This window comes from Heteronotia binoei, chromosome 8 (assembly GCF_032191835.1).
Source record: "Heteronotia binoei isolate CCM8104 ecotype False Entrance Well chromosome 8, APGP_CSIRO_Hbin_v1, whole genome shotgun sequence".
Lineage (NCBI taxonomy): Eukaryota > Metazoa > Chordata > Lepidosauria > Squamata > Gekkonidae > Heteronotia > Heteronotia binoei.
Window position 1 is genome coordinate 45,680,835 of NC_083230.1, and position 14,670 is coordinate 45,695,504.

Genomic DNA, 14,670 nt, shown 5'->3' on the forward strand with positions numbered 1-14,670 from the left:
ACTTATACAAGTAACTGGACAAATGCGGGGGTTGCATCACATGTTCAGCTATACATGTGCTCACTATAACATGAAAACTACTCAACATACATAACAAGAACAATTAAGTGCATGTAATAAACACAGCTTGTATGTGCATTCACTGTAACTTGTGTACAGGGTTCATACCTACCAGGATTTCTGTCAATTTCATACATTTCAACAAGTAAACTCTTGACTATGGCAGATCCTTTCTTCCCCCCATCCCAAAAGCCACTTTCAGCAATCGTAGATACAATAAAAGCTGAATGTGTTTGCTTGATCTTCAATTTTTATTGGAAGTTGTGGCTATCATATTAGCCTTGCACTCTGTCTGTCACCACTCCCCTCTATCATTGGGTAGCCTCGCTGTGATCTGCCTACTGCCAGCCCTGTCAGGCCAGACCCCCATCAGAAGGCTGCTGACCTTTGAGCGAGAAAGTTCTCTGCTGAGAGGTTCTCCTGGAGCCTTACTGATTACTATTGCCTCTCTTCAGGGCCTGTTGTAAGAAGTCTGGGATAGTCCGCCCCCCTCACCACAAACAACGCTGCTGCAAAGCAAACAGTAAACTGTGAGAGACATGTTCCTCAGCCCCCGCCTACTCAGGCCCAAAAATGTTAACAGTCTTACATCAGAGACAGCCAACTCTTCTCTGTGTCCTCTCTGTTAACTAGCCTTAGAAAGGGCTGCAGAGCTACTGAGGCCTTACAAAAGGCCTACCAGCACACATAGCCCCAAAGGTCATGCAAATACTCAGGGGGCCAATGCCCCACTTATTTCCCCCTGTGAAGTGCTAGCCAGAGGCTGTCGCTAGAAAACCCAGGCTGCTTTTCACAGAAAAGGGTGAGGCCTCAGGCGAATAGAATACCATACAGTCCATAGTTATTTTCTCCACAATGGGGAGAGAAATCTGTTGTCTGGAATTCAGTTCTGATCCCAGGAGATCTTCAACCTCCACCTGGAGGTTGGTACCCTAGGCCTGGCAGCACCCTCTGGCTGACTTGATGCCACACAGCTGGCAGGACTTAACTAGGCCCAGCTGCTTGCTCCTGTTCAGCAGCAGTCCCTCTATGACAGCCAATGGGAATTAGCATTTGCCAAATCCAGGTTTGGAAATTCCTGGAGATTTGGTGGGTGGAGCCTGGAGAGGGTGAGTTGAGAAAGGATGGGACCTCAGACAGGTACCATGGCATAGAATCCACTCTCAACATTAGCCATTTCTGCTTGGAGAACCTTGTTGCCAATCTCCATGGGAGGGCTGTGTCATTATACCCTGCTGATGTTTGCTTGCTTTCTGCTTTTCCCCCCATTGTGGGGAAAGACTGTACTTTTATTAGGTAGGTGCTGTAGGGAGGGGGAAGAAGACAGAAAACTGAAATCAGATAAAATCCCCTACAGAAAAGACCTGCCTTGAACTGCATACTCTATAACACAACCATGCCAGCCCCCCCCCCCACCCCAAAAATGCCACAAGCTCACACTGATGCTAAATACCATAAGACTGGATATGGCAGGAAAAGGTGGCAACAATGCACTGCAAACAAAAGGAATGATGTGCTTCTGTGGCTGTGTGACTGTTGTCATGCTCCTCCTGCACACACACACGTTATTCTTCCTTCTCGGCATTCTGGGCCTCTTTCAAGGCTTTGAGCCACCACAGACACAGGGACACACACACACACACATATGAAGGGAAGGGTGTGTGTGGAATGGAAAGCCAGTGTCTATTTCAGCTGCAGGGTGGGTGGGAAGACAGCAAAGGTGAGGAGCAGTGTTCCCTCTAAGCTGAATTAGCATGAGCTAGCTCACAGATTTTTAACCTCCAGCTCACATCTTTTTATCTTAGTTCAGGAAAAATGGCCCCAGAGCACAATAATTTATGCAGTAGCTCACAACTTTAATGCCAGTAGCTCACGAAGTAGAATTTTTGCTCACAAGACTCTGCAGCTTAGAGGGAACATTGGTGAGGAGGTCAATGAAAGCCCGGGGGGGGGGTCAGAGCGGGGTCTGCCAGACCCAGGTTTTTGCTGTAGAAGCTGGCTGGGTGATTTTGGGCTAGTCACAGTCTTTCAGCCTAACCTAACTCACAAAGTTGTGCAGATCAAAGTGGAAGAGGAGAATGATGTAAGTTGCTTTGGTCTTCCCCCCACAAATGTGAAGAAAGATTGTCCTTTTCCTATGTAGAACCTGCAGGGAAAGGGAAGGCCATGGATAACTAAAAGAGGGACAGATCAAGAGAAGGAGATATGGTTGCCAACTCCAGGTTAGGAAATTCCTGGAGATTTAAGGGGTGGGGTTTGAGGAGGTATGCAACCTCAGACAGATGCAATGCCATTTCCTCCTGAGGAACTACTGTTGCCAGTCTTCAGGTGAGGGCTGGAGATCATTCAGAATTACAACTGCTCTCCAGATGACAGACATCAGCTTCCCTTCAGGTGTGGGGGGGGGGGGGGACTGCATGCCTTCACTTGGGTGGGTGGAAGACAGCAAGGGTGGGGGGCACTCGCCCAGAGCCTTTTTCTAGAGCCCATTGTATTTTTTTCACAATGGGCCTTATAACTAGTAATTTATAAAACATGAACTACAAAAATGAAATTTATATATGTTTTACTTAATAACTGTACATAATGTATTAAAATAAACATTTTAAGAACCCTTCACCAAAACAAAATTCAGCATACCAAAAGCCTCATAGGACAAGAAGGTTTTCACCAAATTTCTAAGAAACTGTTTTGTCTTTTGAATGCTAAGATTTTTCTCTTGTTTTCTTTAGTGTAAATGGTTTTGGGTTTTTTAAAACAAAATATTTATAGTGCGTATTATTGAAAATTACTTAATAGGTAATATAGCTCCCTGCAGAACTCAGTTTAAACTCTTTCCTTTGAAGCATTCTCAGACTGCCTTTCAAAGATTTTAGAACACTGACCACACCGAGCAACACCCTATGATAAACTACAATGCTCATCATGTAACCTTTCTGTTAAGTACAATAACTCCTTAGCAAAGCACATATCTGTACTTACTACTAATGTGGCACAGAGAAAGGTCCAGATAATTATGCCTATTGGAGACAATAATGGTTTTACAAGTTAAAGGGGAAAAAAGAAATCACCAGGATTGCCTTGAGGCTATATAATATTTATTTAATTATTTATTTTGGTTAATTTATATTCCACCCTTCCCCAGGCAGTGCTTAATAATAGAAAGCTAGGAGACTTTCCCATTCCCTAAAAATAAACAAACAAATAAACAGCAATGCAGTTCCCTTGAATAGTCTTCATTTCCTCCTCCAGTTTTTTGCATTCAAATGGTTCCACAGCAGCTGTGCTTCCACTAAAATGAAAGTAAACACACACACACACAAAGTAGCCAAAATAAACAGTCTGGAAGCCCATACTTTTCTGATCTCCCCAGGGCAATGGTATAGATAGCTTTAGTCACCAGAGCTGCTGAATGTAACGATCTGTTGCATTTCAACCAACTTACTGAGAGAGGTCTAGGGGGGAAGTTTTCCTCTATCCCATAACTCAGGTTCTATTTAAAAGTTTACTATCCCTTTTACTACACTGCTTCTGAAAGGAATGCAAAATAAACAGAAAGACTGGGCTCTCCAGCTTCCTCTCTCACACATACACATAGCTCTTCCTGCTCACTCCCCCACCCCCACAACTTCAAGTCTCACTGAGATTTAAAGGCACACAAACACCTTCCAAAACAAAAGCTGTTGCAAGCTTCTGAACCTGCCTGTGGTGATTAACATGTGGAATTCACTGCCACAGGAGGTGGTGGCAGCCACAAGCATAGCCACCTTCAAGAGGGGTTTAGATAAAAATATGGAGCAGAGGTCCATCAGTGGCTATTAGCCACAGTGTGTGTGTGTGTGTGTGTGTATATATAAAAAATTTGTCACTGTGTGACACAGAGTGTTGGACTGGATGGGCCATTGGCCTGATCTAACATGGCTTCTCTTATGTTCTTACGTTCTAAAGGCACTCTGTGGTTCTTGGGGCAGGCTTCCCCTCGCCGGCCAACACACGTCTATCAAAGTTGTATTTAAGAACAGCAACCACAATCTTATTTCTGAACATGTCACCAGTTTCTATTACTTACTGGTGCACAAACAAATGGAATGTGCAAACTGAGCAATCCAGATATGGTCAGCTGCAATACATAACAGCTGGAAGAGCAGCTACTCAATCTACAGAAATCACTAGTCACAACTCCAGGACTGCCACAAACATTTATGCTTTCCCAGTGAACACTACAGTCAGAATTGATTGCCTAGATGTGTGCTAAGACTGAACCAGCCCCTCTGTACAGTCCCTATGGAACTCAGTTTAAGAAAGGTTACTTACAGCATTCTCTTTTAGTTGTAACCCTTCCCCATTTGGCAACGATGACCTCCGCTTGGTAGAAACATTTTTGTTTGGTGTAGAATTTGTTACTCCTGCTTTCTTCTTTACAGCAACCACTTCACAACTGGCCTGGTCTTCATTGTGTGTACTTTTTCCTGCATTGATCACCCTATTTTTTTTTAAAAAAGCACACAAAAATGTTATTTTGTTTGGATTTCCTGGTCAGACTGTCTAACACACTCTTCATTTCTATTTATCTCTAAGGGTTCCATGAAGATCAGCACTGGAAAACTCTGAAGGGACAGGAAGCTTGCTGCAAGAATCTGGAGAACCCTGGACAGAAGAGAAGGAAGACAATACTCTTACAATCTCCAGTGAAAAAGAAAAGAATCCCATCACCATGCTGCTAACTCAACAGCTTGTCTAGTTATAACAGCCAGATGGACATTTTATGGTTAATAAGCTGCACACAATGGTGGCACCCAGCCCCTACCATTATGATAGAGATAAATTCTTCCTGGAAAAAAGGAGGCTGCCCTTCGGCAATTCCAGCTAACAGACACAATCGGCCTTAGAAGACTGTTGAAACAGTTTAGTTCTTATTGTAACAGATACTGACTGACCACCTAATCCAGTTATTTACAATGATTCCTGCCAAACAAACATCAGTTCTGAATGAAACAGTTCAAAGAATCAAATTTGCACTACACAACTACCTAATACAATTCAAATAATGTCTGTATTCTACTGTGGTACAGTCCTTCATACTTTTATTGAACATGTTGGTCTTCTCTTAATTTGAAGCTGTATTGTGCTGTATGTATCTCCACCTACCTTCCTTGTCAAACCCTGCACTGTTTTTGTCACATTACTCAATATGGGAAATGCTTATTTTCAAAATGCATATGGAGTGTTACCAACTCTGTCAGCTTATTTTACCTGCATTATGCACCACAATGAGATCATGGAATATAATCAATAAGGACCGCCAGGAATCTAAATTGGCATGGAGCAGTCTCCAATGAAGAAATTTCCTGTGCCCAGTTAAGTACCAAATTTTTCCTTCACCTTCCTCCTTATCAAATAATAAGCCACCTGACCATATTGTCAGAAAACAACAAAATAAACCATCAGAGATTCTGAAACTGCTGGGTTAATAGGTTTTAAAAAAACAAACAAACCACACACATATTACTCAGTTCCAGTGCAACAACTTTATTTCCCCATAGCCACTGTGATCTAGACTCATCTTAAAGTGTGTCTAGTTGATGTGCATGGCTGGGGAAGGTAATGGCAAACCACCCCATAAAAAATCTGTCATGAAAACGTTGTGAAAGCAACATCACCCCAAAGTAAAAAACTACTGGTGTTTGCACAGGGGACTACCTTTACCTTTTTAGTTGATGTGCAACAACTCCTCCGCCAAGTTGAAAATATGCTTCTATTTTGCTCATTTTCCTCCTCACCCATTCTGGTGGCTGGACAAACTTCCCTATCTGATTTGCATTAGGCAAGTAAATAGGCCTCTGTCCACCAGAGAATAAAAGAAAAAGAACCAGCAAAAGAAGCAGGATTGCCCTGAATTCAACCACACTAACTAGTGTAGAAAAGAACGAAGTTTGAGTCCGGTTGCACCTTTAAGACCAACAAAGTTTAATTCTGGACATAAGTTTCCATGTGTATGTATACTTATCCTGATAAGTAACTGAGAAGCCTCACATTGCCCAGCCCCTTATTCATACCATTAAGAATCTCCAGTAATTAATAGCTGTGCTCTTAGCCACTAACAGAATCCTTCACCAACTCTATTTCTTTTATCAATACACAAGATTCCTGCTCACATATGGATAACTGTCACTTGTCCAACACATTTATCATCTGTAACATACAAATGACCCATCAAATTCCACCTCAGACAGAACTGGCCTGAACACACAAGCATACATCCAACCTGGAGTCCCCTCCCCCAAAATCTGGAGTCAGGCAGGGTTGCCAGGCCCTCAGTCTGGCCAGGGGATCCCCCAGTCTTCAGGCCTCCAATCCACAGGCCTGAAGCTGGCCAGTGAAGGAAACTCCACCTTCCAACAGGGACATCGTTGTGCAACATCCCTGATGTTGCACTCAGAAGTGACATCATTGTGCAGGGGATGTTGCATAATGACACTGGTTTGGGGGCAAACTCTATGGTTTTGTAGCTAAAAAACCATAGACTTCTTGCCCCAAACCTTGAGCATAACACACAACATTGGCAATGTGATGAGAGCACTTCTGGGTGACATCATCATGCCACACAGAGGCCGTTTTCGCACTAGCGTTTGCTCCGTCGTAGCGCCCCATTTACCTCCGGATCTTCTCTTGGATTTCCCACATGCTGCTCCGGCGCTGCGGTTTGCTCCGGCGCTACAGGGATTTTACGCCGGAGTATGTTTTCCAGCATGTTGCCGGAGTTTCCGAAAACCTCCGGATCCACTCCGGATCCACTCAGCGGAGTTTGCTGTGGGAAATCCATCCACGCCGGATCGACTGCTTTGTGGGCGTCACCCTCCCCCTTTTCCGTCCTCCCACCCCATCCACCCTCTTGGCCAATCATCACCCTTTCGCGGCGCTTCCCCGAAGTGCCGGCGCGTCCATTTTTTTTTTTTAAAAAAGCATCTCAGTTTTGCGTAATAGCGATATTACGAAATAACAACCCCTCCCGGAATAGCCTCGTTTGCAGTTTTTTTTGCAATGTTGCGCTGTCTCTCCGCTGTTACACCATTTCAACAGTGGATGCATTAATGTTTTTTTATTTTTTTTTACTTCACTAAACCGGTCATTACGAGTGATGTTTCGTTACTTCGTAGTTGCGTTACAAATAACACATTTCGGCGGATACGTGATTATTGATAATATGCATTATTATTGGTAGGGTGTTAGGTTTGCGAGACTCTGATGGGTGCTATGGCGAGGGTCTCGCGAGAATTGCGGACGATACATTATAGTTGAGGGTGTTGGGTCTCGCGAGAATTGCAGCTGCGGAGCTAGAATCAGGGAATCGCCCACATCATGCTGCCGATGCTAGTGGCCAATCATGAGGCGAGAAGCAGCTGTCGTCACAATTTGCAGGAGCCGAACAGAACACTGGGAGGAAGAAGGGACAGATATTGCTGGCCGCCATTGAGCATCTTACTCCCGCCACCGCACAGCAGGTCCGTTTAAGAGAAGCTTGACTTTTATCTTTTATCGCAATAGCGATACTTCGTACTAACGAAACTACAAAACGTAAGTGGTTGGCCGGTGATAGGGAGCCATGGGGAAAACCTTAATGAAACCGCCCCTAGATGAAGGGAGACGTTGGTGTTTGGCACTTATTATACCCGCGACACTCCTCCGCCTTCTGCCTCCCTCCCCCCCCCCCCGCTTGCGTGGTACTGTTGATTTCTCTGCATTGCTATAGGTTCAAGCGGCGTGAACCCAAGCAGTGCGTTGCAGGAACAGGAACACAGCCAGGTTTTTACTGATGGACATCCAGGCGAGGAGTCATTTCGGGGTAAGTGCGGCCTGCAGTGCTTCTGATAAGTCTTATGTGGAATGTGAAAGCTTTCAGTGGAACTTAGATGCATTGCCCAGCTTACAATTGCTGAGCCATTGACCCTGCGTTTCCTGCTTCATGTATGAGCAGAACTGCTCCTGAAGACATGTTATAGCACAGATTTTTAAGGTAAGCATGGGCTTTGCGGCACTAGCCATGGAGAGGAATGAGTGTGGTGTCAATTTCAATTCCAGGTGACTTTGAGGAGGAAGAAGGGTGCTTTATCCAGAGGGGAGGACCTGGAAAGCCGTCTGGATCATGAAGATGCGATGGAGTGCTTTGACCGAATGCTAGCTTCTGAAGAACGCAGGTTCACTTTGCGGGGAGAGCGTGACACAGGCTTGGTAAAGAATTTCGAGCAGGCCACAAGGTAGACTGTGGATGTTATGAGGGCAGCTGTTGATATGCTAGGCAGCATTGCCCAAATTTTTAGGGAAGGTCGGGCACAGGGAAGGGTGGGTGAGGCACCAGCCACTGCAACATCTCCTCCATATGCAGCATCTCCAACTCAGGTCGTGATCAGAGAGCTTGGACTGCAGTACTACAGCTTTACCACTTTGTGCCACGGGGCTCCTCTAGTATCTCTGGTATTTTATGGCACAATGGCCTGGCCTGACGAAGTGATATTTGTGTCAGATCCAGCCCTCATTCCAAATGACTTTGTCACCTCTGGCCTAAGATAAGTGTTTGTCAGGTGCTAAAGACTGCTAGTGTGAGGGAGTTCACCACCTCCCTAGGCAGCTGATTCGACTGCTGAAATGGTGACCCATTAGGGTTTTCAAGGGAAGAGCCATTCATAGGTAGTTTCCCCTTGCCTGCCTGTGTCACCACCCTGGTATTCCTTGCTGGTCTCCCATCCAAACACTAACTAGGGCTGAGCCCTGCTTAGCTTCTGAGATGGAACATCAGGCTAGCCTGAGCTGCCCAGATCAGGGTGGAAACCTAAAAAGTGTGTGTGTGGCGGAAATCCTCAGAATGTGTCAGAAGTCCTGATTTTTTGAACTGCACGGATGTGCTTTAGAAATGAAATATCGTGTTTTTTAAAAGTCTATTAGCTTGGAACCATAGGGCTCAGTACGAAATAAGGCATAGTGGGTTTTGGATAAGGCTTTTTCTTCCTCCCTTCCCCCGAATTCTTTTTCTGCACTTGCTATAGTTGCTTCACTTGCCAAGTCCTTTTTCCACACATAAGTGACTTTTGCTTTAATCAGGGAGGCCACCTGTCTTTCAAGAAGATCCCTAATAAAGTCTGAATGTAAACCATTTGAACCCTTCACAAGCCGAGATATCAGCTTCTCCTTGAACCCACCCAAAATAAATTGGGAAACCAATTTATAAATAAATTGGCAGCTTCACCTAAAATGTGACTGCAGCGAAACTCATGGGCCACTGCCTTCAGATATAGCTTGCCCGGTTTTGGCAGAGCCTGCTGTCTCCTGCACCCTGCTCAAGTGGCAGTGTGGCGGCTTCCCGTAGGGGCAAGATGATGTTATTTCATTGATTACATGTTGTGCATGTTGTTATTGATGATGTTATCTCAGTGCTTATACCTGCACGGGCAGGCTGTTCCTACCTTAGCTATTATTACGCAGCAGCTGTGTACAGCTGATGTTGTGTTCTTGTCCGGTTAACGCACTTTTAATAAAGTTATGTTTTGCAAAGGTCCCAGCTCGGTGTTTAGGTAAAGAAAAACGATATCTTCAGGTTTCAACATTAACAATGATTTATTACAAATGACAAACTTATATACAACTTTAAACATATATACAACTTCATTCCTCCAACCCCCCACCCCTGGGCCGCTCCTGCCTCCGGACATGCCGCTCCAGGGCGTCGATCCGGCGTGTGAAGGCGCTCACTGGAATTTAGAAAAGAAGCAAGTAAGTGCAACGCCCTCAGTAATGTACGCACAGCAGTCCATCACTCACAAGAACCACCCATCATGCAAAATAGTGAGCACTCACACGCTGAGCGGCAGAGGGCCTCCAGCCGGGCGATGGCCTCCAGCGGTGCCTCCGGTGCTGGGCGCCGCTCGAGGGCCTCGATTCTTTGGGTGAGGGACTCAATCTCCGCCGCTGCTGGGCGCCGTTCGAGGGCCTCGACCCGTTGGGTGAGGGCCTCCATTTCCGGCCCTGATGGGCGCCGCTCGATGGCCTCGATCCGGCTCATCAGGGCCTCGAGACGGGCAACGGTATCCTGTGCTTGCTGCACCGGCTCCTCCACCACTGAAATGCAAGCACACCATGCATGCACATTAGAAAATTATAGGCATGTGTGCATTGTACAGCACATACAATGCACACATAGCATGTGTGCATTGTATAGGCATGTGTCCATTGTATAGCAACATTAGTTCGCAGTGCCCTGAGAGGCAGCTCAGCAAACCCACCTGCCTCTCTGGCCGGATCACCGCCCTCCTCCCGCGGGACTTCTGGGCTCACACCGCCTAAGATTTGCAAAAGTAATCATTATGTTATTATCTTGAACCCCCTGCGCACATGGCTTATTAATGCGTTTACTGCGCAGTAACCAAGAGGCGGCCGCTTTGTCAGGTAATGTACCTTCTTGCTCCTCCGCACCCTGCTCCTCCTCTCCCTCCGATGGTGGGCCTGGCCGCTCAGCCGCGCCTCGTGGACAGGTGTCAACTAGAAAAAAACCAAACAATGAAACTCATACATGCAAGTGGTGTGAATGAAAGCACACATCATATGTGAAAAATGCACTGTAACCTGCAGGTAATATGTACTGGATCAGGACGGCACATCAGGAAATAGAATGGGGTGGGGGCGGGGTGTTGGATCCAATTAAGGAGGTTTCTGTGATCACCCATGCCCCCCCCCATTCCACCAGGAATGCTCAGCAGAGCATAGGAAGGTTTGGGTGTTTGATCCACTTAAGGAGGTTTCTGTGATCACCCATGCCCCCCCCCCATTCCACCAGGAATGCTCAGCAGAGCATAGGAAGGTTTGGGTGTTTGATCCACTTAAGGAGGTTTCTGTGATCACCCATGGCCCCCCCCCCATTCCACCAGGAATGCTCAGCAGAGCATAGGAAGGTTTTGGGTGTTGGATCCAATTAAGGAGGTTTCTGTGATCACCCATGGCCCCCCCCCCCATTCCACCAGGAATGCTCAGCAGAGCATAGGAAGGTTTGGGTGTTTGATCCACTTAAGGAGGTTTCTGTGATCACCCATGGCCCCCCCCCCCCCCCATTCCACCAGGAATGCTCAGCAGAGCATAGGAAGGTTTGGGTGTTTGATCCACTTAAGGAGGTTTCTGTGATCACCCATGCCCCCCCCCCCCATTCCACCAGGAATGCTCAGCAGAGCATAGGAAGGTTTGGGTGTTTGATCCACTTAAGGAGGTTTCTGTGATCACCCATGCCCCCCCCCCCCATTCCACCAGGAATGCTCAGCAGAGCATAGGAAGGTTTGGGTGTTTGATCCAATTAAGGAGGTTTCTGTGACCACCCATGGCCACCCCACATTACAGTAATAAGGCAGTAATAAAGAAGGGAGGGGTGTGTGTGGCGTTTTTGTGTTGTGTGTGTGTGTGGTGTTACTCACAATCATGATGACGGTCCTCCCAACGGGGCCGCCCCGCCAACTCCCAAAGACGCACCATGGCGTCATGGTACGGCGTCCTGCCTGACGCCCTGGGGATACCGCCCCAAGCTTCAAGGCTAGCCATGAAGCTGCAGCGGAGGCGTTTGATTTTTGACCGGCACTGCGCGGCAGTCCGGTCAAACCCCCTCCGCTGCAGCCTCCGGGCTATCGCCGCATAGATGTGGCTTGTGTTGAGGTGGGTGCTCGACATTACATCGGCCGCGTGCCCGCTCCTCTCAACAATATTGAGCATAGCCAGCACCTCCTCCCGCTGCCAGAACGTCCCTCTCCTTCCCCTGGCTGCCATTTCGAACTAACGCTCTTTCGATGTTGCGAAATAGCAGCCTTCCCTTTCTGATTTGATTTATCCAATCATGTGGAAGGCATATCCTGATTGACAAGGCAAAAACAGACCCAGGCCAGAAACACGTGTCAGAAACCCATGGTGCACCAAAAAACTACCCCCCCCCACAACCACCACCAAAGTAAATGAACGCGGTGCAGTTTATAATGCTCAAAACTTTATTCGCTGTAACGGGAAGCAGCCTAAGTAAACGCAGGCATAATGATAAGAAATATGTAGTATTACTGGGTGGAAGTATCTACTCCGGAACCACTAAGCGGAGTTTGCTGTTGGAAATCCATCCACGCCGGATCGAATGCTTTGTGGGCGTCACCCTCTCCCTTTCCGTCCTTCCACCCCATCCACCCGCTTGGCCAATCATCACCCTTCCGCGGCGCTTCCCCGGAGTGCCGGCGCGACCTTTTTTTTTTTTTTAAACTTAACAGTTTTGCGTAGTAGCGATATTTCGAAATTAACAAGGGGAAAAAAAAACCCCTCCTGGAATAGTTCCCCCCCCCCCTTCTCCAGTATACATTATACATTATGGTCGATACATTATGGTTGATAGCATGTTTGGTCTCGCGAGAAATTCATGGGTGTTGTGGCGAGGGTCTCGCGAGAATTGCGACCGCTGAATGAGGATCAGGGAATCGCCCACATCACTGTCAATTAGCCAATGCTTGGAGGCTGCAAATGCTAGTGGCCAATCATGAGGCGAGTGGCAGCTATCGTCACAGCTTGTATGAGCCGAACAGGACACTGGGAGGAAGAAGGGACAGATTTGGCTGGCCGGCATTGATCAGCTTACTGCCTCCACCGCACAGCAGCTCCGTGCAATGGCGTCCAGCGGCAGGGCAATGGGGGCTCGTGGAGTTTCTTGGCGGGAGGCAGAAACAGAAGCCTTGTTGTCCATTTGGGTTGAGGATAAGATCCAGAATGCGCTGGCCTCTAACCGCAAAAACACCTATGTCTACGAGGCTATATCTAAGGCCATGCATGCCATGGGACACAAGAGGTCGGCGCTTGAGTGCCGAACGAAGACCAAGGGCTTGCGCGCGGACTACAGGAGATGCGTTAGCCACAATGCAAAGACTGGAGTATCCCCAGTTTACTGCGCTCACTTTGATGTGCTGCACCGCATCCTTAAGGATGATAAGTCCGCGCGTCCCCCCGACATGAGGAGAAGCTGGACGGCGAAGTATTACAAGGCAAACAAGGAAAACTTGCCGCTTCTGGGATCAGATAACATCGTTTCCGCTGACCTCCAAACAATCAACGCCGATGATCTCCGCACGCACACCACTGTGTCACCTCCAGGTGAGTATCAGGGCGATGCAGTGCCCCTGAGCCCTGTACTTTTCTGTGTATGGGGTTCCGTTCTCGCCCCTAAGGAAACCCACGCAGAGGATTCCTCAGTATATATGTGGGTCGCTGTGGGTTCGCCGGTGATTGGGAGGCATGGGGGAAACCTTAATGGAACTTCCCCTAGATGAAGGGAGACGTGGATGCTTGCCTCACTGTACTGTGCACTTATTAGACTCGCAATACTTCTGTGCCTTCTGCGTTAACACTGCTGATTTTCCTGCATTCCTATAGGCTCAATCATCCTGACCACAAGCGATGCGTCGCAGGAGCAGGAACAGAGCCAGGAATTTAGTGCTCAACAACCAGCAGAGGAGTCCTTGCCGGGGGGTAAGTGCCTCTGATTAGTCTTCTGTTGAATGTGAAAGCTTTCAGTGGGACTCGGAATTACTGCCCAGCTTACAATTGCTGACACTGATGCTGCTCCTGAACACATGTTATAGTGAAGAACTTTACGGTAGGCAGGGCTTTTCAGCACTTTGCACGTTAAGGAATGAGTGTTGTATCAATTTCAGGTTGCTTTGAGGAGGGAGAAGGGTGCAGTATTCAAACTGGAGAATCTGGGGATGCTGTCCTCTCGGAGCAGGAAACAGAGGAAGGAGGTATGTTTCGGGGATTTCTGCGTAAACTGCAGCAGCGGTGCCAATGCCTGCAGCACAGTAGTGCAGCTTGTAACATAGCTGAAACAATGGGTGCACTGCCAGAGTTCTCCAGGTAATGTACTCCTTCCATCCTTCTTCTTTCAGATGCTTCAGGAGATCATCTGCCGGTGTCATCAGCACAGCAAAGAAAGGAAGAGAGTGCGCAGAACGAAGCTCAACGTCAGCGAAGGGTTGCCTTGCTTAATAATGTGGCTAAGGAGATGATGATTCAAAGCCGTCAGGATCATGAAGACACAATGGAGCGGTTGGACCGTATGCTTGAAGCTGAAGAACGCAGGTTCTCAGTGCAGGGGGAGCGTGATACACAAAACAGGGAGGCTTTTGAAAAGGCAACAAGGGAGACTGTGGATGTTATGAAGGCAGCTGTTGATATGCTAGGCAGCATTGCCCAAATTTTTAGGGAAGGTCGGGGACACGGAAGGGTGGGCGAGTCACCAGCCACTGCAGCATCGCCACCATATGCAGCATCTACACCATCCGTCACACGTAGGCAGCTGCACCTGGATTGTGACTGCAGCTATAATCGGGGCACTCTGCCGTCAGATATGGAGTACCCAGTTTTGGCAGAGGAATCTATGCCTGAGAGTCAGCCACTCCTCTCTGTGCCTGAGAGTCACAACCCCACGTCTGTGCCTGATACTCAGACCCTACCGTCTGTGCCTGAAAGTCAGAGCGTCCTGGCTCCTGCACCCTGCTCCAGTGGCAGTGTTGCGGCCTCACGTAGGGGCAAGAAACGATCCTGCACAGGGAAGCA

The 14,670-nt window shown here is 47.6% G+C and overlaps 1 protein-coding gene across 1 annotated transcript in view; it reads right to left on the reverse strand.

Moving 5' to 3' along the window:
* Positions 1-14,670, reverse strand: part of PPM1H (protein phosphatase, Mg2+/Mn2+ dependent 1H) — a 172,783-nt gene that overhangs the window by 100,747 nt on the left and 57,366 nt on the right. The window contains exon 2 of the mRNA XM_060244983.1: positions 4,375-4,543. Within this exon, the coding sequence (XP_060100966.1) occupies positions 4,375-4,543 (169 nt within the window). The remainder of the gene's footprint in view (positions 1-4,374; positions 4,544-14,670) is intronic.